Genomic DNA, 22,163 nt, shown 5'->3' with positions numbered 1-22,163 from the left:
TGAGCGTGGGATTCTCAGGTTGACGGGGTTCCCGTCTCCGGCGGACGAACTGCGCATGCTCAGTCCACAGGCCCTGGAGTTCGCCCAGGAGTGCGGGCGAGGGTGTCGTTGGGTGGCCAAGGTGGCTGTTTATCTAAACGCGGGCCAAGGCTACCGCGCTGCGCAGAGCCTCCCGGGAGCGCGCGCTGCCGGTCGCCTAGGCGACAGGGGGCTGGGGCAGGGGCGGGGCTAGGCCGCCGGCCCCGCCCCGGCCTCCGGCCCCGCCCCCGGCCGCCCTGCGGCTGGAGCCTGGGCTCGGGCGCGCGCGCTCTGGCGCCGGGGAAAGCGGCGGCGGTGGGCGGTGGCGACAGGCGGGGAGCTGGGCGTGGAGGCGCGAGGGGCGGGGCGGGGCGGGCATCACTGCGGGCCCGCGGCTCGGGCGGCTCCGGCGGCTCCGGCGGCTCCCACTCGCTGTTCGCTCTCAGTGCCTGCCCGCGCCCGCGGGGCCGCATTGCTGCTCGGCTTGGCCCATGCCCGCTGCTCCCTCCGCCGGCGCCCGGAGGGCTGCAGCGGCTGCGAGGCGGGGGAGGCCGCATAAGGCGGCGGGGTCGGCCGCCGGGGCAGGGTCCGGGGACGCAGCGCAGCGGGCGTAGGTCTATGTCGCGGGCGGTGGCGGCGGCGACGGCCGCGGAGGGACGATGCGCGAGTACAAAGTGGTGGTGCTGGGCTCGGGCGGGGTTGGCAAATCCGCCCTGACCGTGCAGTTCGTGACCGGCACCTTTATCGAGAAATACGACCCCACCATCGAGGACTTCTACCGCAAGGAGATCGAGGTGGACTCGTCGCCGTCGGTGCTGGAGATCCTGGACACCGCGGGCACGGAGCAGTTCGCGTCCATGCGGGACCTGTACATCAAGAACGGCCAGGGCTTCATCCTCGTCTACAGCCTCGTCAACCAGCAGAGCTTCCAGGACATCAAGCCCATGCGGGACCAGATCATCCGCGTGAAGCGGTGAGAGGGCTGGGGGCGCGGGCAGGGGGCTGCTCCGGGCCGCCGGGGCCAGCTCTGCGTCTCCCTCTGCGTGCTCGGGGGTGGCCCGCGGGCAGGGGCTTCTGACTAGGAGACGCCTCGAGGGTCGTGTGCTTTCTGGTATTTTTTCATTTTGCCAGCATCACCATCATCTTCATCTCGGATCTCAAATTGGAGGGCTTTGTTTCACAACTCAAATTTGGTATCCCGTGAACCCACAGCTCAGCTCTTTGTCTCTTGGATACTGTTAGGAGCGCTTGTGCAGAATCCCAAAGGAAACAAAGTTTAAAACTTGCAGGGGGTCGAGGAGGGGCGTTGGTTTGGGATGGGAAGAGGGCCGCTGTTCACGTAGAGTGGAGCTTATTCAGACTGAACAGCCGAAAAATCTACCTTTGCAATATTTGACAGCAAAAGACTGCTCGCACATAACAGTGTCCTAGTAAAAATGTCAAATCGGGAGGAAAGAGACCTAGCTCATCTCCTAAAAGATTGGTGCCAAGGCGCTTTTGAAATCGAACTCTTCGATTAGGACAAAACTTTAAAGACAGATTATCAAATTATTTGAGGACATCTTAACAACTCAGTGGGGCTGAGAGGATGTTAACTTTAAAAAATCTAGCTTCCTTACCCTCCCCCCTCAAAAAAAAGAGACAGAAAAAGGCATTACTGGAAACAAAACAGAAGTTTCTTGCAAGCTGTAACTTACATATGTTATCTATTTCTTTTCTTTTTAAGTATGTTATCTAATGTAAAGTTAATGTAGCTAAGCTCTTTCGTAATACAAACTCTTTTTCTAAAGTATGTACTTTGAAACTATGGCTGGTAGTATAAATAACTTAAAATGTTTTCTCTAAATGGGCTTCGTGTATTTTTCCTTATTTCAAGCATTAGAAGTGTAATAATATCTTAGTTCAAAGTTTTAGCAAATCTTTCTAATTACTGTTTAATTACATTAATTCTTATAGTTAATAGTTGCTCATAATTTTGATACAGTCATTTTATTATTTCCCACATAATTTGACCTATAGCCCAAAATCGGAAGACATTTACAGAAAGATACGTGTAGGTGTACTGGAGACACGATCGCATTCATTGAGAAAGAGCAAGGACCAAGTCGTGGGTACTCAGGGGGTTCCCAAAACTCGTTACCAGCCACGGATTTTTAATGCAACGTATGAGGTCACAGGGGAGATCCTCTCCCCAAGACCACCTCCCCTGTTAACTCATTGACTACACAACGTAAGAACTAAACTAAAATTTTGTTTATTATTTCTTCCGATAAATTTCAAACTGGAATGAATTGGGTATTTTCCTGGCCTATGCTGCTGTTCTCAGATATGAACCTGGTAGCTTTTTACTTCTCCATTCTCAATCAATATTGCAAATTGTTTAACCCACTGTGTCCAAAATATTATCATTCTGCATATAATCAGTATTCAGAAACTAGTGGTGTATTTTACGTTGATGTACTTTACGTCCTTTTTCACACTACATTTTCAAAATCCGGTGTATGGCTTACACTTACAGAGGGTCCCAATTCAGACTGGCCGTATCTGAAGTGCTCGATTACGAGCCACACGTGGCTCCCGGCCACCGTACGGGACAATGCAGGTCGAAGGTGTGTGCGTTTCGGGAAAATGCTTGTGTCTCTGAGCTTCAGTTTCCTGATCTGTGACATAGAGTATAGCATACACCCTCAGAGTCTGTCTTAGAATTAAATGAGATATATTTTAACCCTTTGAGCGCCAACGTCACTGTGAGCGACGCTGACAAATTTTCCCAGAATTGCCAGCGTCTCTCCCAGCGACTCTTTCCTCAACGGCTATCAATGTAAATAACAATGGGATGATTTGTATTTTATGTTTTATTCTCTTTTCTTGTACCTCAGGTTATATATTGATATACCTCTTTCTCATGTTGATCCAAATTTCAAATTACGCTTGGCACTCAAAGGGTTAAGGTGCCCAACACAATACATTGAACAAAGAAATTGCTCCAAAATTCCAGTTATTCCATTACTAATAATAACTTTGTCACCCTACCTTCTTTAAATTTTATTCTTAATATAACTGTAATATTATAGGAAATAAATTTGTGATTGCATTTTGAGATTCATTACGTAGTATAAACAAGATGGGGCTCAAAAGCAATTAGGGGTAAAGTAATCCTTAAAAAGATTTGTTGATGATCCCTTGAAATACTTCTCCTTATTGAGATCTAATGGCCCTGGCTAGGTAGCTCACTTGGTTAGAGTGTTGTCCCAATACACTAAGGCTGCAGGTCATTTCTCCCCCAGCCCCGCTTCCTCTCTCGCTAAAATCAATTAAAAAAAATTTTTTTTAAAGGTCTTATGAGCAGGAGAATGGACATTTAACTTGAAGTCTCGCACTGATGCATGACCAAACAGTGAAATGCAGCTTTTCATTGAATTGTTGTATGGCCGATTTTTCCTTTCAAAAATATAAAGCAAGCCAGTCCTCCCTTAAGTATTTACAGGTGCATAGACGTATGTGTATATACACGAGCTTTTGTCAATGGACCAACTGAAAATGACTATTTATAAATCGATATGCTTTCTTTTTTTGTTTAACTTGACTTTGGATGAAATTACACAGGGAAGAGTGGTAGGAATACAGAAAATGTTTCAAGTAGAATAAACTAGAATTCTTTCCTATTTCATAATTGCTTTTCTCATTTCTCCCAGGGTAAGCCATGGTCCTGACTTGAAGTATATTGGAACAAGGCATGTTATTCTTAGAATAAAGCCCAGGAATCTTGAACATGACCTTCCCAGGCAGGCGGAGTGTGCTCTTGGGCCCCTGCCTTCACAAGCTCCAGTGGCAACACTCCTCATCCCTTAGATTCCAACCCCAAACCTTCCTTCAGTCTTTTCTGAGTACCTGTCTCTGGGCTTCTCTTCTGCCTGTGGAAATCCTGCACAGAGTTCACTCCCCCAGCTTAGAAGACTTCCTCCTCAGGGGAAGCTTTCCTCCTCCTCAGTTGAGTTAACTCCTTCACATTTTCCCACTCAGGATTAACTTCTTGCTTTGCCCTTCTCTCAAGCAGAGGGGCTTCAGACTTCAGTGGCAAGCTGTACTTCCTTCTTGCAGCACTCATGAAAGCTTAATTATTGTGTGACGATTTACCTACAGTTGGTCATTAAACTCTAATCCCATATGGCTAGCACAGTTACTGGTAAAAAGGAAACAATTTTTTTAAAATATGTTGAAAAAAACTAGTGTTCTGAAGGAAAAATATTTTTATTGTCCTTTAGCCTCAGTTTTCCCAAACATTTTCATTTTATATGTGAAGGAAATGATTCTTTAAAGCTCGTTTTGCAGACGGAGTAAATGATCCTCCTTCAGCCAGAACATTCTATGAGAGTTCTACCTAGCCAGGGCAACGAGGGAAGAGGTGAAGTTTAATATGAACCTTAAAAAATGAGGAGCACAGTGTCAGCAGTTGGGAAATGCATAGAATGTGTTCGTTAGCTGTTCAATAGACCAGATTAGCTAAACTAGGAATTTATATAGAAGTGTGAGAGGAGATAAGGTTTAAAGGTGTAAAGTTAAAGGAAGTTGAAGACTTTGGACTTGATCTTAGCAGTCAAAGGCCATGGTCAGAATTGTTACAGAAATAGTAACGTGGGGGTGATACGATGTATGGCTTAGTGGCAGTAGACCACGGGTGAGAAGAATAGTTGTGAAATACTGTGAGAATCTACTTTCTCTATGGAGTATAAAGATTCTGAATTAACATGGTGTCTGTAGAAACAGGAAAGAATGGATATAAATAATGTCGTTAAGAATGAATTAAATTGAATGGGAGAGGAACAGGGAAAGGTCAGAAGTAACCTTGACATTTTGAAAATGAGTGAATAGAATTATGGAGGAATGGCTGAGGGAGATTATTTCAAGCTTTGGAGTTGGGACTCATCCGGATAGATGCACCTAATAAGTAATTGGAATATCTGAGTAAAGCCTGGCACGTCAGTGTATGTATGAATCTAAAGACTCAGGATGAGCTGTGTCGTTCACATTTGCAGAGTAGATGAAATCCGTTGGGTAGAGCATAGAGAGATAGAAATGGATAGACAGGGCTGGAAACAGAAATTAGAAATGAATATAGCCAAGGATAGGACTTGAGAGTTGTAGGATATAGAGAGACTTCCTACTTTGTAATAGTAGAAGGCATTATAAGATTGGGGAAAGAGTTGAGAATCGGTGGTTGATGTGCACTACCCAAAGTAAATAAGTAACTATTTTTTATTATTCCTATTTCTGTATCATTTCAGTGATCACTTTCGAGTGCCACAATGATTGTTTGCGCTTTTTCTCGTCACAATAAGGAGCCCTATAAAAACCTACTCTAGAAGAGAGGCAGATTGCCAATTGCTACACATAAATCTTGACCCATAACAGATTGGTACTATGAGCCAAAACCAGTGAGCACATCAAATGATGTTCATCCTGAGCAAGTGAATTTTCTGGAGGCTGCCTACATTCCTTTCTCCACAAACACCTCCTTCCCCAGTTTGATACCTCCAGTAACCCGACTTATAATCAAAATCTGGGCCTCCAAGCCAGGCCAGGTGGCTCCGTTGGTTGGAGTGTTGTCCCGTACACCAAAAGGTGGTGGTTAGATTTCCAGTCAGGACCCCTACCTGGGTTATGGGTTCAGTCCCCAGTTGGGGTGCACACAGGAGGCAACCAATCCATCAGGGTTTCTCCCCCCACCCACTTCCCTTTCTCAAATCAGTAAGCCTATCCTAGGGTGAGGATTTTAAAAAAAAAAAAGAAAAATCTGGTCCTCCGAGGTACAGAGCCTAAAACCCATGCCTCACTTTTTATAGCTCCAAGTTTTTTCCTGAAAGGGAAACTTGTTTTGTTTCATTGTAAAACGAGAACGTTACAACATAGTTTTCTTTTTGCCATCCCAGCATGGGAGTTTTCTTTTTTTAAGCTCCCTTTGCAGATGGAATAGATATTCTTCCTTCAGCTCTTAACATCCTGTGAGTTCTTCTCTCTAGTTGGTTTAATGTGAATCTTAAAGAACCAGCAGCCTGTGATCTGCAAATCTGGTCTAGTTTGAGATTTGGTAATAATTATATCAATAAAAGCTATAATCCGAGGAATCATGATAATGATTTTTTTTAAGGGAGAGGGATCAAAAGTAATTTAAATAGTCAGCCAACCATTCCACTGCACACAGACAAAAGATATAAACAGTCTCTGCATATTGATAAATCTTCTGACAAGAACAAATGAGCGATTTGAAAGGTGGTGTGACTGTCCAGTGAATGAGAAATATTCAGGCCACTAGGCAAGTGGATAACGTTGACTTTCTAGCTCTCCTTTAGGAAAAAGTTGGATAATTAATTAACTGATAAACATTAAGGAGGAGATGGAGGAACTGATAAAATGTTTTTAGAGGCTACAACCAATGTTAGTGCCAACAGAGCTGGAAAGGTTTTCAGTAGCAATGCACTTGAGTAAATTAATTTCTGTATGCTGTCTTCTGTGCAGCTCTACGTGGCTCATTAAAATGCGTAGATTATGCACTTATACACATTTCTGAGCAGCGACCTTTACATAAAGACCATAGATACCATACTTAATTTCAGGACTTTGTTTCTTCAAGGATAATTTTCATTTTACACAATTTCTAAGCCAGTGTCTTCAGAACCTGAGCCTGGGGAAGGATGTGTGGCCTGACTCTAGGGCTTCCTTTGCTTCTGTTTCAGCTTTGTTATCTGTTTCCCTCCATCTGTTCTTAACCCACTGTTTTCTTATGTACGTATGTTTTTCCGGTCTATTGTATAAAAAGAGTGACAAGTTCTTTAAATTTTGGGAAAATTTTGTGTGTAGGAATAGACTGTCAAAAGAGTTCAAACTGATGGACACAGAGTAGTAGTTACAGAAGTAAAAATTAGAGAGAGTATTTCTGCAGGAAATGTATCATGTACTTTTAATGGTGTGCAGAAATACGCCATGTATATTTGCCTTTTCATTTGTCACTTTGACAGTTTCATTAGATTAAAGTTTTTTCTCAGCCTGACAGGGAGAAGTTTCTTAAACATACCTTTGTGCTTTACCAAATCAAACCAGATCTTATAGTGGAACAGTATTAATGATGGTAATGCTATGATTTTAGGCATCTGCATTTTAGTAAAATGTATAAGTAAAATAGAAATATATTGGCAAATTTTCAAGTTATAAAATATTTTAAAATAGCTTATTTCTAGTTGCTAAGATTTTCACATGGTATATACTAAACATAATATTTGAATAGATTTAACTTTAGACTTCTAAAAGATTGAAACCTTTTCGAAAATATCAGCCATAATATACAGTCCAACTGTTTTGCCTTTTATTCTTGTGGGAAAACTAATACACCCATACTACCCTGATTTTTAATACATTTCAGTTTAAATTAAGGGTCACTGCTGTGAAGTGAGTTGGGTTTTTTTGTTTTGTTTTGTTTTTTGTTTTTAAGCATGTGAGCTAAAATAAGGTTACTAGGTTTCTGATTCAAATGTCAGTGTCTTATTTTTAAGTTATGGTTTGGGAAGTCCAGAAGCAAAGCAACAATTGGAAGTCTTTGGAAATTTGATGCATTTGGTTACTTAATGCTGGAAACGTACTCATCACCCAGGGCTGACAACTCTATCTCAATAAGCCACTTAAAGTAGATTGCAGCATGTAAATTAAGTACCCTTGTGATTACATATTATTTTTTAGTCAAAATGTTGATAGAATCAATGGCAGAATGGGAAAGGTGGTGTTTTTTTGTTTTGTTCTTGTTTTCTGTGGTGTTTTTAAATGTTTTTGTTTTGCTATGTTTAAGATTTGAAAACATACCAAAATTGATTTTTTTTGCGGGGGGAGAAATAGAGTGATTTATCATTTCTGTAGGTTTTTAAAACTTATTTATTGGTATTGAATATAATTGGTACATACCATTATATTAATTTTAGGTTTTTTGACTTAGTAAAAGTACTCAAGAATAACATTGTAAACCTTTACTTAAAACACTTACGAATGTTATGGCTCATAAAACATAATGATTTTATATATGTGTATACTGAGAAATGACTCCCAGAATAAGTTTAGTTAACATCTATCATCACACATGGTTTTGATTTTTTGTGTGATGAGAATGTTAATGGTCTACTGTCTTAGCAATGTTCACGTGTACAATTCAATACGGTTCACTATAGTCACCGTGGTGTGTGTCCCAGTACTTATCTTACAACCGGAAGTTTGTACTTCTGGACCACGTTCAGCCATCTCTTCTCCCTCGCCCTCCCTTCCCCACTCCCAGCCCCCAGGCCCGCCTCTGTTGGCCACCGATCTTTTCTCTTTATCTGTAAGTTCAGTATTGTTTTGTTTTGTTTCAGATTCCACACATAAGTGAGATCATACCACATTTGTCTTTCTCTGTCTGACTTATTTCCTGTAGCACGTTGCCCTTAAGGTCCATCCATGTTGTCACATATGACAGGGTTTTCTTGGTTTGTTATGGCTGAATAATATTCCAGTGTGTGTGTGTGTGTGTGTGTGTGTGTGTGTGTGTGTGTGTGTGTTGTTCTTTATCCATCCATCAGTAAGTGGATGCTTAGGTTGTTTCCATGTCTGGGCTATGATATATAAAGCTGCATTGAACCTGGGAGTGCAAATAATCTTTTTGAGGCAGTGCTTTTGTCTACTTAGGATAAATACCCAAAGGGGAATTGCTAGATCATATGGTAGTTCTGTTTTTAAGTTTCTGAGGAACTTCCATACTGTTTCCCATGGTGGCTGCAACAATTACATTCCCACGGATAGTGCCCACGGATTCCCTTTTCTTTACATTCTTGCCAATGCTTGATACTTCTTGTCTTTTTGCTAAAAGTCATTTTAACAGGTGTGAGGTGAAATCTCATCGTTATTTTTATTTCCATGTATTTCCCTGATGGTTAGTGGTGTTGAGCACCGTTTTGTGTACCTGTTGACCATTGTATGTCTTCTCTGGAAAAGCGTGTATTCCGATTCTCTACCCATTTTTTAATCGCGTTGTGTTCTTACTGAGTTTTGCGTGTTTATATACTTCGGATATTAATCCCTTATCAGATACGTGATTTGTAAATATCATCTCCCATGTCGTACGTTGCCCTTTCATTTTGTTGATGGTTTCTTTTGCTTTTCAGAAGCTTTTTCGTTGGATGTAGTTCCACTTGTTTAATTTTGCTTTTGTTGCCTTTGCCTTTGGTGTCAAATCCAAAAAATCAAGTCTCGTGTCAAGGAGCTTACCCACTGTATCTCCTTCTAGGAGTTTTGTGGTTTCCGGTGTTACACTGGTGTCTTTAACCCACTTTGAGTTGATTTCCGTGTGTGGTGTAGAAAGTGACCCAGTTTCATTTTATGCAGGTAGCTGTCTGGTTGTCCCAGCACCATTTACTGAAGAGAGTGTTCTTTCCCTGTTGCATCCTTTTGGTTTCTTTATTATAAATAAGTTGATTATATATTCACAGGGTTATTTCCATGTTCTCTATTGTGTTCCATTGATCTGTGTCTCTGTTTTTATATCAGTGCCATACTGTTTTGATTATTATAGCTTTGTAATAGAATTTGAAATCAGGGAACAGGATGTCTCCAGCTTTGTTCTTTTTCCCTCAGGTAGCTTTGACTAGCATTGTCTTTTGTAGTTCCATACAGATTTCAGGGTTGATTGTTTGTTCTATTTCTGTGAAAAATGCCATTGGAATGTTGATAGGGATTGCACTGAATCTGTAGATTGTTTTGTGTAGTATGGACATTTTTACAATATTAATTCTTCTCATCCATGAGCACAGAATATCCTTCCATTTATTTGAGTCTTATTCAGTTTCTTTTAGTGTTTTATAATGTTTTAATTGTTTGTAAAAGATTTATTGATAAGATAGCACATCTCTGTCTATTTCTACGCATTCACACAGCAGTGACATTCACACTTCCTTAATCCTGGCCCTCAGTAAGAAATGTCTTTCACACTGTGAACGATGCACACACAGGCAGAGCTACATGCAGCTGAAACCAAAGTTTCACGAAAGAACAGTTACACTTCCTATGTTGCTTGTATTGTACTTTCTGTTTTTTTTAAATTTAATCTTGATTGTGTTTTTTTCTGTTACCAGTATACTTTCCATTTTATTGTTTTCTTCTGTTTTATTTCATTGTTTTTAAATGCTCCCCTTCAGCCATTAAACTGATCTTGTCACATGCAATTTGAAAACTGTTATCCTAAAACATTTAACTCTAAGAAAAATAAATGAAACTTTCTCTTTAGTATTTTGAAACAACTCTTATCCTCTCTTCCCGCGTTTTCAGTTTTCAGCTATGCTGTGACAACGAAGTACTTCCCAACATGAACTAGTGTATGCTTCCTCTGGTACAGGGACAGATACTATTTAGTCACTGAGAAAACGTACATAAAGTGTATCTTCTGAGGAAGCATTTATTACTGTTGTGCATATTAGAAATATAAGGACCTGCTTTTGTGAGTTTGTGCATTCTGATAAGGAAGGATAGCTCCTGCCTTGTAAAAATTTGGGACAGAGAAAAGGCTACTGTAGAAGGACTCGGACTAGCATGTGATTTGCAAGTATTCTCTGTTACTACATCAGGAGTTTTGGAAGCTGATCTTTTTAAGAGATTTGCTGCATCTGTCCAGGAGAATATTGATTCAGCTTTCCCTACAAGACAGTAAAACTAGATGAAGATAACTACTTACAGATATCTTAAAATCAATTAGTAAAATTGCCCAAGAGAAACACTGTAAACCTCTACTTAAAGCATTTAGGAGCTTTATTTGTCTTGCTTTCCTAGGAGTAACCCCTTAAAAATTAATAACTCAAATGTGGAAATCCTACATCATATTAATAATTCAGTATATATTAGTATTTTCTTCTTTACTAGGTATCTTTACAGCTCCCCATAAATGAAACCTCAAGAGTGTTTTTCTCCATTTTGGATGGAGAATTTTGTTCTAAATTAATCCATCCTTAGGTTTCCAATGAACATAACAAGTACTATAAATATTATAATTGCTGTAATTCAGTATTAAATTGTGCATACTGATCTAACCTCAACTCTGAAGACAGTTAAGTGTTACTGCCACTAAAGCTGAGCTCCAGTACATACTAGTTATGTAATTACAGCCACATTAACATTGTCTGCATCTCAGTTTCCTCATCCCTAATATGGGTATAATATAATAAATGATAAAGTAATGACTGTAAAGTGTTTCTTTATATAGTAACTCTAAAATATCAATAATGTTTCACCAAAATTTACAGAAATAGGAGTGAAACCCAGGCATTTATCTGACTTTATGAAACAGTGTACTCCTTTGTGACTTCTTAGGAATTAGACTCCTTACCATCTGTAGATAAATGATACAGCCTATCTAGTATTTCAGTTCCATTTTTACCTTAGCTCTTGCCTCTGAATCTGAAGTGCTGGTACAGTAGGTTCTAGAACTTGGAGCATAGACCTACATGCTTTGAGGCTTTCTCTTTCTCAGGAGACTACATTGACTTTCAATGGGACAGTATGTTTTTGTGACTCACAGAAGATTGTGATGATTTTTTAATGCGTATACTTTAAATATAAAAAAATACTTTATAAAAAGTAAACAGGCATACAATATTAAATACTTGCTGAATGAGTTTTCTTTTTTAAGAAGTTGATAATAGACCTTTTTAGAAATATCAAAAACTGCATAGGGTGAAGGTAATTTTAATAGTCTGTATGGATATATATAGTAATGTGTTGACAGTTTTCATAAACTGATTCCAGAAATTTTATCTGCCTTTGTGTAAAAGTCATCACTGTCAACATCAAATGCTGTAGTTTAAACCACTTTATTTACATCACATTGCCCTGGGCTTTATGCAAAATAACCGCAAGATAACTATCTGCCACAATGCACTATAAATAAGTGTACATTTGACAGTGTTAGTTATATATATAGAAGTTGGGTTTTTTTTGAAGATTTTATTTATTTTTTAGACAGAGGGCAAGGCAGGAAAAGAGAGAGAGAGAAACATTGATGGGTTACATCTCTCACACCCTTAACTGGGGATCTGTCCCACAACCCCGGCATATGCCCTGACCAGGAACTGAACCAGTGACTTTTTGGTTTGCAGGACAGTGTCCAAACCACTGAGCCAAACTAGTCAGGGCAAGATATATTTTTTTAAACAATCCGACTCCTTAAATTTCACAGTTTTTTTTCCACCCAAGAATATTGCTTTTACCAGGCCACCTTTTCTGAGGACTTTTTTTTTTTGCATTCTATATCATCATAGAAGTTCAAAAATCTGTCTAGAAGACTAATGCCAATCATATGTACAGACAGTCCCTGACTTATAATGGTTCGACCTAAGATTCTTTTGACTTGATGATGGTGCAAAAGCAATATGCATTCCATAGAAACTATACTTTGAATTTTGAATTTTGATCTTTTTCCAGGCTAGAAACACATGATACGATACTGTCTCGTGACGCAGGGCAGGGAGCTGCAGCAACCCATCAGCCCTGCGCTCACGTGCGCGAACAGCAACAGCCGCTACTCTACAGCGTAAGCACTGGGTCTGATGGTTCTCTCCCGCTGTAGGCTAATGTGAGCGTTCTACGCACACTGAAGGTCAACCAGGCTATAAGCTATGATGTTCAGTCGGTTAGGTGTGTTAAATGCATTCTTGATTCACAGTATTTTCAATTTACAGTGGGTTTATCAGGAGAAAGTTGAGGAGCGTCTGTTATATTTAGTAATTTTGATCCTCCTTGGAAACGAAATCTTATTTTCTATTTGTATTTAGTTATAGAATGGTTTGAGCAGAATAATTATTTTAGAAAGCAGTAGAAAAGTATACTGACTTATGGAAAATTGAGAGGAAACAATAGATTAGCTAGTGCCCAGAGAAGGTAGTTGGGTTAGTTTTTTGACACAGCAATAGTTATCTGGAAAAACGAAATGTTTTAAGAAATATTTATTGAAAGTAAGTGATAAGTGAATGAAAGACTGTATCTTAACTCTTAAAAGGTGACAAATTGACGCAAGCACCTACCATATGCCCTCGCAATTTATCTGTCCTGTGTCATTTTACTGTCCCCTCCAACACGTGACTAACTGCACTTTGAAGATCACATGTAATTTTATTAAGACTATAGCATATTAACGTTCAGTTTCAGGAGAAAATCTAAGTCCATGTGGACACCTTTTGTGACTTCTTGCAATAACAGTCCTCACTGCGTCCTCCCCCTTCCCTCTACCACAGTGTATATTGTTTATGAAGGCAGTTGGCATACAGTGCCTAATTTATGTTAACACAATAAAAAAAAGCTTCTGTGTATCTGGTGGTAATCTGCTTCAGTTTTGACACCCAGCACCTGGTACATAAAAAGCACCCAGTAAATGTTTGTTGAATTTATGGAAAAAGGTCCCTTCAGGTCATCCATTACCTTCTGTACTTTGACCATTTCCTTTCAAATCTCTGGAGACCCCTTATGCTGCCCGTCAGTGTAAGCATTTCAGCATCTAATGCAAGGCATGATAAAGAATAAAAAACAAATAAAACAGTGCAGAGTGTACATCCAAAAGTGCTTTTTCAGCCTGGTGACCATGGATATGTTTGCATTGTTTCTGTGACATTTTCACTATGGGCTACATGCAAAGACTGTCATATCTGAAGATCCTCACTTCAGTAACCCATTCCATTTGTGTGCCTATAAGTGTCCAGAATTGATTCCAGCCCTGGAGATCCAGCCACAGAGAAAACATGCGTGGCCCTTTCCTTCCTGGGCTTCCAGATGTAACTTCAAAGGCAGCACAGCTGGCTCAAGGCAGACACAAGACTACTTGAGGACTCCGAGTTTTACTGAGTTTTGTTTTCCTCCTTATATATATATATATTTTTTTTTAATTACCCCACATTGTCTTACCAGGGCTTGAGCACTATGGTTGACATCTAGTGATGGCTTCTCAGTGTTGGGAGTGAGAAAAGGATAAAAAAAAGATACTTCTGTTTAAATAAGACGGTAAATTGTCAGCCTCCAGTTAGAGAGACTGCTTACCTATCTTGTTTTTCTCAGATCTTTTCCGCAAGGGTTAATGGTCTTCCAGCTAAAGAGTTAGACCTGGCTCTCCTTGCCAGGGGACTGGGGCCAGAGAAAGGAGCTAAGATACGAAGTGAAACTTTATGGACTCTCACGAATAGATCACCACAATTAAGATTCTAGAACTACTTACTACTGGATGGTTGGGGAGAACTTAGAAAAGAGTCATCAGCATTTCTGTAGTACTTTACAGGGTCCGTAGTACTCGCAACTGCTCAGTGTAGTGTCTGGCACCAACTAAACCCTCACTGATACTCCCTATTCGCCAGTATTTCTGTTTCCCACACAAGGAATCTAAGGCCCAGAAAGGTCATGTTGTATGATGTATTCAAGGGATCAAAGCTGATGCTAATTCCCAGGTCTTCTAAATCCAAATGCAGCTCCTTCCCCCTTGGCAGTGCATTCCGTCCTGATGTTACCAGGGACTCAATGGTAGTCGGCCTTGTCTGTTAACAGAGGGATAGGCTTGACCTCGCCATTGTGAAGCCACCGTGTGTTTTTCTGAGCTAGGGGCTAGGGGAGGCGGGGAGAGGACAGTGTGAAAGCGATGTTTGGAGATCATTATTGCGAAGGGGCCTAGAGGGTAGAGCAGAGGGGTGAGAAATTGGAGGTGGGACCAGTTAGGAGACTGTTGCACAGCTCAGGTATGAGTTCTTTGGGGAGAGAGGGCTTTTGCCCTGGGAATGAAGATGTCAGGACGAGTTTCTCACACCCAGTGAGTTCTTGCTGTCCCCCTGCCCCGGTAGCCACTGCCATACTGGACCTGTCGTTACAGCGTCTCGTGCCAGCCCGATCACCGCTGGGGACTGTGGAAGACATTCTGCTTCCCACCCCCACCCCCGCCCCCGTGCTCCCACCGTGATTTCCTACGACTGTTTCTGGCCTCTTCTGCCTCAGCGTTGGCTTGAGTCCTGTGCAGATATCCCTGGTTCATCGTTCTCCATTGGCGGCTGCCGGGCCCCGTCCCGCGGCCGATAGCACGTTTCCAGCTCCTTTATTGTGTGTTTGTTTTGTTTTGCTTTTTCCGTCTGTCACCTGTGACTTCTGCTCGTTCGAATGAAAAAAAAAAAAAACACACATTTTTAATAGACGTCACCAATCAATCTTACGCCAGTTGAACCAACTGGTACATGTCACGTATAATTGATATTCTCTTCCCCCGAGCTGTTTATTGTTGAAGAGAAGAAGAAATGCTCATCTATGGGCCCAATAACCTGAGCTCTCTAGAAAGCCGGTGGATTTTTCTACCGATGAACATTGAGGTTGCTTTCATATCTTGGCATTTGTAAAGAATGCTGCAGTGAGCACACGGATGTATAAGTCTTTTCAATTTCGTGTTTGGTTTCTTCAGATAAATACCCAGAAATGAAATGGCCGGGTCCTTCTTTGTCTCTTGTTATAGCCTTGGTTTTGAAGTCTATTTAGTCTGGTATAAGTATTGCTACCCCAGCTTTTTTTGTTTGTTTATTTGCTTATTTTCATTTTCATGAAATACCTTTTTGCATCTCCCTTTTATTCTGAGTGTCGTTTGATCTGAAATGATTCTCTTATGGACAGCAGATGGAAGGGTCTTGTTTTGTTCTCTGTTCAGCCACCACACCTTTTTTTTATTGGAGCATTTAATGCATTTTCATTTAAACTGAATATTGATAGATCTGTGGTTATTGCCATTTTATTATTCATAATATTTACCTTTTTTCCCTTTAACATTTCTTCTAATACTGCTGTGGTGGTGATGAACTCTAGCTTTTCCTTGTCTGGGAAGCTCTTTATCTGTCCTTCGAGTCTAACTGATAGCTTTGCTGGGTAGAGTAACCTTGATTGTAGGTCCCTGCTTTTCATCACTTTGAATATTCTGTGCCAGTCCTTCAGGCCTGGAGATTTCTGTTGAGAAGTTAGGGATAGTCTTAAAAATACGAAACACTTTACGAGCTTGCATATCAGCTTTGCGCAGGGGCCACACTAAGCTTCTCTGTGTCATCCCAGTCTTAGTATGTGTGCGGCCAAAACGAGCTCCCACGGTGACTTTTTAAAACAGCCTTTGAAATGCCTGAGTTGCGTGGTCGTGATCAGTCAGCCGCTCACAGTCACGTGTTAGGAATTCGTTCTTCTGGTGAAATGCCAGTTCTTGATTACTGGGAAGGGAGATTATTTTTACTTACATGGATATGGGATACCCCTGATAGCTTTGAACATTTTTTTAGTATCATTACTCTCTTTACTTAATTTTTACATTATGTTTACAATGTCTCTCTGTCTTCAATATGTTTTCTGAAACCAAGAGAAAGTCAGAGCAAAAGATCGTGACTTCCTTTTATTATTCAAGCTAAATTACCAGAAATGCCCTTTAAGATAAAATGTTTAGTCACTTCAAAACAAGTCAGTTTAGAGGAAGAGGGCAGTGTTACTTAGCTCATGTTTTTCTTGCAAGAAATATTGGTGAATTATGCCAGCACGCTGCAGTAGGAGCCTCTACCACCAGCCCCAAACAGTCTTTTCACAGAAGTGCCATAATACTTCATCGAGAAATTAAAAACACCGGCCCCGAGGGTGGGGAAGCAGGCGCTGTTACTCTAAGCACTACTGGTGTCGGTATAGATCTCTGGGTGTCCACTGAGACTCTGTGTGTGTTTGGGGGGGGGGGGTGAGCAGCGATCTGATGAACTGACCTAGAAATGAGATGTTTCTGGTTCAAAGGGTGTTTCAGAAACACACTTGCACTCACATAGGATGGGTACCTTTGGGACAGAAGTCACACTTCTAGGCACAATTCATTGGGTCGTTGTTTACATTAGTGAAAAAAATGAGGGGTGGCAACCCTTTGTGTGCATTAATGGGCAAGGAATGATTAAATTATGGTGCAGTTATAGCATAGATTCTATAAAATGGAATCCTGCTTAACTGCTAACACAATGTATAGCATATATTGAAATGGAAAGCTCTGTGATAGTGAATGAAAATTGAAGCTAGTAAATAGGTACGGTATTTTTTATAAAAATTTACATCTGTGTTTATATGGATAGGTATAAAAAATAGTCTGAAGGGTTCTACACTGAAGTAGTTATAGTGATTATTCTAAGGGAGGTGAGAGTAAGAATGTTTCTTTATTTTCATCTTAAGTATTACTTGTAAGTATTATTATTAAGTATTATTAAGTATTATTTATTTAGTTGGAGAAGGGAGAAAAGGAAGAAAACCTACCTTCATTTTGGAGAAAAGATTTCTATATTCTAAAGGGTAAAAGCACCAGACCCTAGGAGAAGGAAGGACAAGATGTCAGATTACAGCTCCTTCATTAGATGGGGAAACTTTTAACACTAGCATTTAACAGAACTGGCAGGAAGGACAGATGTGTAGCCAGGGATGCGAGGGTGGTGTCACTACAGATGTTCAGACACAGCCATTGGGAAGGTTGTCGTGGAAGGGGTTGGAACATCAAGTGTCCGCACATCTTGCCTTGAGACTCTCGGTGGGTGAGATTTTTAACAACAGGTGGAGGATCAAACAGGAACCTGTAAAAATCTTTGATTCTCATTTCTCAATTCAAAGAGAACTGTATTTCGAGCTGCTTATGAGAGAGTAACTAAGACAAACAGCGTGATTAAATTCACACGAAGGGTGGCCTTTTAGTGTTACACTGTAACACCCTCAAAAGGAATGAAAGATGGTGACAATGCTGGGATCTGTCTGCGAGTCATCACTGGTGAATCAATGAAAGGAAGAAGGAATTGATCCTGGACCTGCCATAATATAAAACTGTGAACTATATGCATGCACTGTCGTTTGGGGTCACAAAGTAGTAGATAAAGGCCAGTGACCCCTAAACCCTGCTGAACTTCACAGTTAGTCTTCAGTGCTTATAGGTGTGTGTGTGTGTGTGTATTTTTTTTTTAAACAGGCTCTTCCTGATCCCACAAATCCAGCTTCAATAGCTATAATAAGACCTGGACATCCATATATATATATATTTTTATTATCAAGTTATTTTGATGATCAGCCAGGTTTAGACACAACCAAAATAAAATACTCATGTACACATACAAACACATATACAGATATCAGGACAGTTACAAAAATGGAGAAAACATAAGGTCCCCTGATAAACACATCAGAGTCTGCTAGCTGTTCGTATTTCCGAAGCCGCCTCACTGAGAGTCCCATCAGCGTTTTGCAGCTAAGTGACACTCAGAGCAGCATTTCTGATGTTTCGTTCAGTGCCTTAAGCAGAACTGCTTCAAGGAACTAGTTTATCTATTAATACATTTTGTAATCATGCTCATATATATATGTATATATACTCGTAAGAAAAGTGAAATGCGGTTACGTCTTTGCAAGTAAAACAGATCAGGACCGGACACCGTCCTGGCAGGACTGGCCGTGTGGGCTCCGTGTGCCGCTTCTCTGTATGGCAGGTCAAGAGGGCTTGCGCGCGAAGCCGCCGCTGTACGGGGTTTGTAAGGCAGCTTCACTCTCGCCACCGTTTGTGCGCCGGGGTTCGGGGGGACAACACGTGACTGATTGCATGCGATAGCCCTAGAAGCTGTGTAAAAGCCTGTGATCTGTTCGGGCTCTCATTGTGACCTGAGGTCACAAAGCACAGGGCAGTTGATACCCAGTAAATTCATATAAATCCTTTGCTATAAGTTGGACTTGACCAGATGTGTTTCCTGCAAGGTGGTAATATCCAAATTCTAGAGTTCACCTTGAATGGTGCTCTCCCCGCTGGGTTTTAAAGATGCGTTTGTATTTCAGATCGCTGCATGGCACACTGCCTGTAATAGGCCCTCACGTTGAGACCGCTCTTGGTTTGATCTAGTGCCAAAAAGAAGTGAGATTCTGTTGGGAATATAGTTTGCTTCACAAGTTAGGGTGAGTGGAGAGAGCCATCTTGAAACGATGATGAAACTGTGGAAGTAATGGCGCCAGCATTAACTACCTGCCTGTTTTTCCCGAATGATAAAAATTCTATACGACGCCTGTCTCAGTCCACCTTGACTGTGTCGTTTTCTCTCCTGGCCAGTAGCTGTTTGCAGTCACATGTGTACCACTTGTCTGCAGTTTCGCAGTTTTCTTCCTTTGTGAATCAGAGATGCATTCTGCATAGGGGGAAGTACACACGCATAGACACACATTAATTTATATTAAAATCACAAAGGGGAAGTCCACGTGCATAAACAAACATTGATTTATATTAAAATCGCAAAGGGGAAGTACACACGCATAGACACACATTGATTTATATTAAAATCACAAAAATCTTTTACAATGATGTTTAAAGTAAAATCGATAGCCTTATGAAGAAAATATATCACCGACATTGCCTAGAACAACCGTAAATAAGAATAGTAAATATGCAGAGGAACACCATGTATTTTTATACAGTGAGTAATCATTGTAGAAAGAATGATCTTTAGGTTCCCCAGTGAGTTAAGGTCTTTTTGCTTGTTCTTTTCACATTTGTTATCTTTATTGGTTTAGCTTTCACCAGACGTGTGCCTTCAGAGACACCTGATCTCAGTCCAGTCTGGCTGCTCTAACAAAAATGCCATCCCACGTAGGTGGCTTGACCACGGAAAGTTCTCGCTCACACTTCTGGAGCCAGAAAGTCTGTGGTCAAAGCCACTGTAAGTTCAGTGTCTGGTGAGGGCCACATCCCTAGTTCACAGCTGGTCATCTTCTGCTGCGTCCCCAATGGCTGTAGGGGCAAGGGTGTCTCTTACACGGGCACTGATCCCATTCATGAGGGGCCCCCCTGCCATGACCTAATCACCTCCCAAAGGCCAGCCTCCTAAGTACAATTACATTGGGATTTAGGTTTCAACATATAAATTGGGGGTTGCAGGGAGACACACAAACATTCAGCCTATAGCACACCTATCCTAGTTGGTAGTGAAAGGAAGGGAGAACATCAGATATAGCTACTGACTGAAATGCTTAACCCTTGCCAGGCTGAAAGAACCATAATTATCTTTCAGCTGGATAATGTGTAAGTTTGTAAAGGGATGGAGTGTAGCTTCGTTTGATGGTTTCCATCCTAATGATTTCTACGAGCTTTTTTCTTATTTGGGAACCATTAGAACATGATTAGTTTTGTATATTAGAGAGCATAGTAACACACTTGTCAGTGATAGACTGTTCACTTGGTAGGGCTACTACCTCAGCAAGTGAAATTTTGAGTAAGCATCTCTTACCGTGAAAAATGTTTAAATTAATCTAAGAGGATTTATTCTGAGAATAATTTCCCAAGTACATCTGGAAAGGTAAATTGATTTTTTTTTTTTTTAATTTTTGAGAGTACATTTATTAAAGCTGGGACAGTGAAATAAGGAAGGACCCAGGGCAGAAGACACAACAGGAGAGAGCCTGGGTGGGGCTGCTTGGGCTCCCTAGAAACACTATAGGAAAGAAGCAAGCCTAGTCGGGGTGGGGTTGCTTTGACACCCTGGGAAGTCAGAGAAAAGGGGCCTTGGACACAGGGTCAGGGGGTAAGCCCAGGATGAGCTGCTGCTGCCCGCTGCTCCCCTGGTTGCATGTCTCGTGGCGACTAAGAGTTTAGGAGATCCTCCCCTGAGAGGGAAGAAAGGCGTGGGCGTGCTCCCAGGAGGGAGAGAGTGCGCGCCTTGGAGGATGTGTAACTGGTGGATTAAAAACATCCTTTTGGAAAACCCATTTATGACCCACTATGGGAGCAGCTTCTAAATGCCCTCAGGTAGATGTCAAGCCAGTGGGACAGATGATTTTTCACACAGCTAAAGAGAGCATCTATAGTAGAATATAGTGAAAAAGGAAAAAATGCATTTTACCTGCTGAACCTTGTGCTAACTTTTGAATGGATGTGTGTTTGGTTTCTTCTGCCATAGGTATGAGAAAGTGCCGGTCATCTTGGTGGGGAACAAAGTGGACCTGGAGAGTGAGAGGGAAGTGTCAGCCAGCGAGGGCAGAGCCCTCGCGGAGGAGTGGGGCTGCCCCTTCATGGAGACCTCTGCTAAGAGCAAGACGATGGTGGACGAGCTCTTTGCAGAGATCGTGAGGCAGATGAACTACGCCGCGCAGCCCGACAAAGACGACCCGTGCTGTTCCGCGTGTAACATCCAATAGCGTTCGGAAAAGGCTCTCCGGGACAGGATTTGCCCAGCGTCACGGGCGACACAAACGCCTGCGGCGTGTGCAGGATGGGTGGCGAGAATCTGCAGTGTAACAGCAGCCCTCACCCAGAATTCAGCAGTGATTGTCCGTCGATGTCCCCGAGTCACATTTGGGTTCAGGAACTACAGTTTTCGCCGTTGTCCTCAGGCTCCTCGACGCACCTGCAGCTTCGAAGCGTAGCCGGTCTCCGGGGTGGTCGCTCGCCTTTGAATGTCCTGACGGCGGTGCCGCTGAGCTGACCGAAGCAACTCTTGTATAAATTAGAAAGTCATCGAGAGAGAAACCAGAAGAACTCCTATGACCACTACGATTAAAATATTTTATCTTCTTTAAAAAAATAAATAAGTAAAGGAGAAATATTTTCCTACGAGAGTACCGAACTTCAGGAACTGAGAAAGTGCTTCTAACCACTGTATTGCGTCCAGTAAGCCGATCGCTGGCCTGCCGGCAGCGTCACAGGGAGAGTCTTGCTCAGCTGGCACGTTTCTGTTTCTCCAAGCCGCCGCTTAGTTGTAGATGTTATCCTAATTTGTGAGACAGCACTAACTCATGCATCCATCCTTGATAGAGCGAAAGTCGAAACAGGTTGTGTAAAAACACAATCCGGCTGTAGAATGTGTAAAAGTACCTGCTTTGCCACAGGAAACGGGGGCTCTCACAAGGGTTCCATGCGCTTTACAACCCCAGACCCGCCCTCTGTTCACCAAGCAGGGGTGTTCTTTGTTACATTGCTGAACAAGAAGGAAGCAACTGGGGTGCCAAGCTACTGCCCAGCCTTGCTACCCAGCAGCGTCCTGGCAAGCAGGCGAGCTCGTACCATCACGTAAGGAAAATGAAGCCATGGCGTGTCCACATGTTCCCGTGCGCAG

General features: G+C 41.7%; 1 protein-coding gene and 1 non-coding gene across 3 annotated transcripts in view; one reads left to right on the top strand and one right to left on the bottom strand.

Annotated features, from left to right (window-relative positions):
- Positions 1–416: 416 nt before the first annotated feature.
- Positions 417–22,163, top strand: part of RAP2A (RAP2A, member of RAS oncogene family) — a 51,840-nt gene continuing 30,093 nt past the window's right edge. Inside the window, exons 1-2 of one of the 2 annotated variants that reach the window (XM_090258316.1) lie at positions 417–991; positions 21,009–21,487. In XM_090258316.1, the coding sequence (XP_090114442.1) occupies positions 678–991; positions 21,009–21,246 (552 nt within the window). In that variant the 5' untranslated portion in view covers positions 417–677 and the 3' untranslated portion in view covers positions 21,247–21,487. Of the gene's footprint in view, positions 992–21,008; positions 21,488–22,163 lie in introns of those variants that run through there. The other variant, XM_090258317.1, reaches the window with a different exon arrangement.
- Positions 16,058–16,162, bottom strand: LOC149995851 (U6 spliceosomal RNA). Its single transcript, XR_016507593.1, has one exon. It is a non-coding gene; the product is annotated as a U6 spliceosomal RNA (small nuclear RNA).

This window comes from Furipterus horrens, unplaced genomic scaffold (genome assembly GCF_987537825.1).
Source record: "Furipterus horrens unplaced genomic scaffold, mFurHor1.1.pri manual_scaffold_12, whole genome shotgun sequence".
NCBI lineage: Eukaryota > Metazoa > Chordata > Mammalia > Chiroptera > Furipteridae > Furipterus > Furipterus horrens.
The sequence above is the reverse complement of the archived record's forward strand: the minus strand, read 5'-3'. Positions and strand labels throughout refer to the sequence as shown.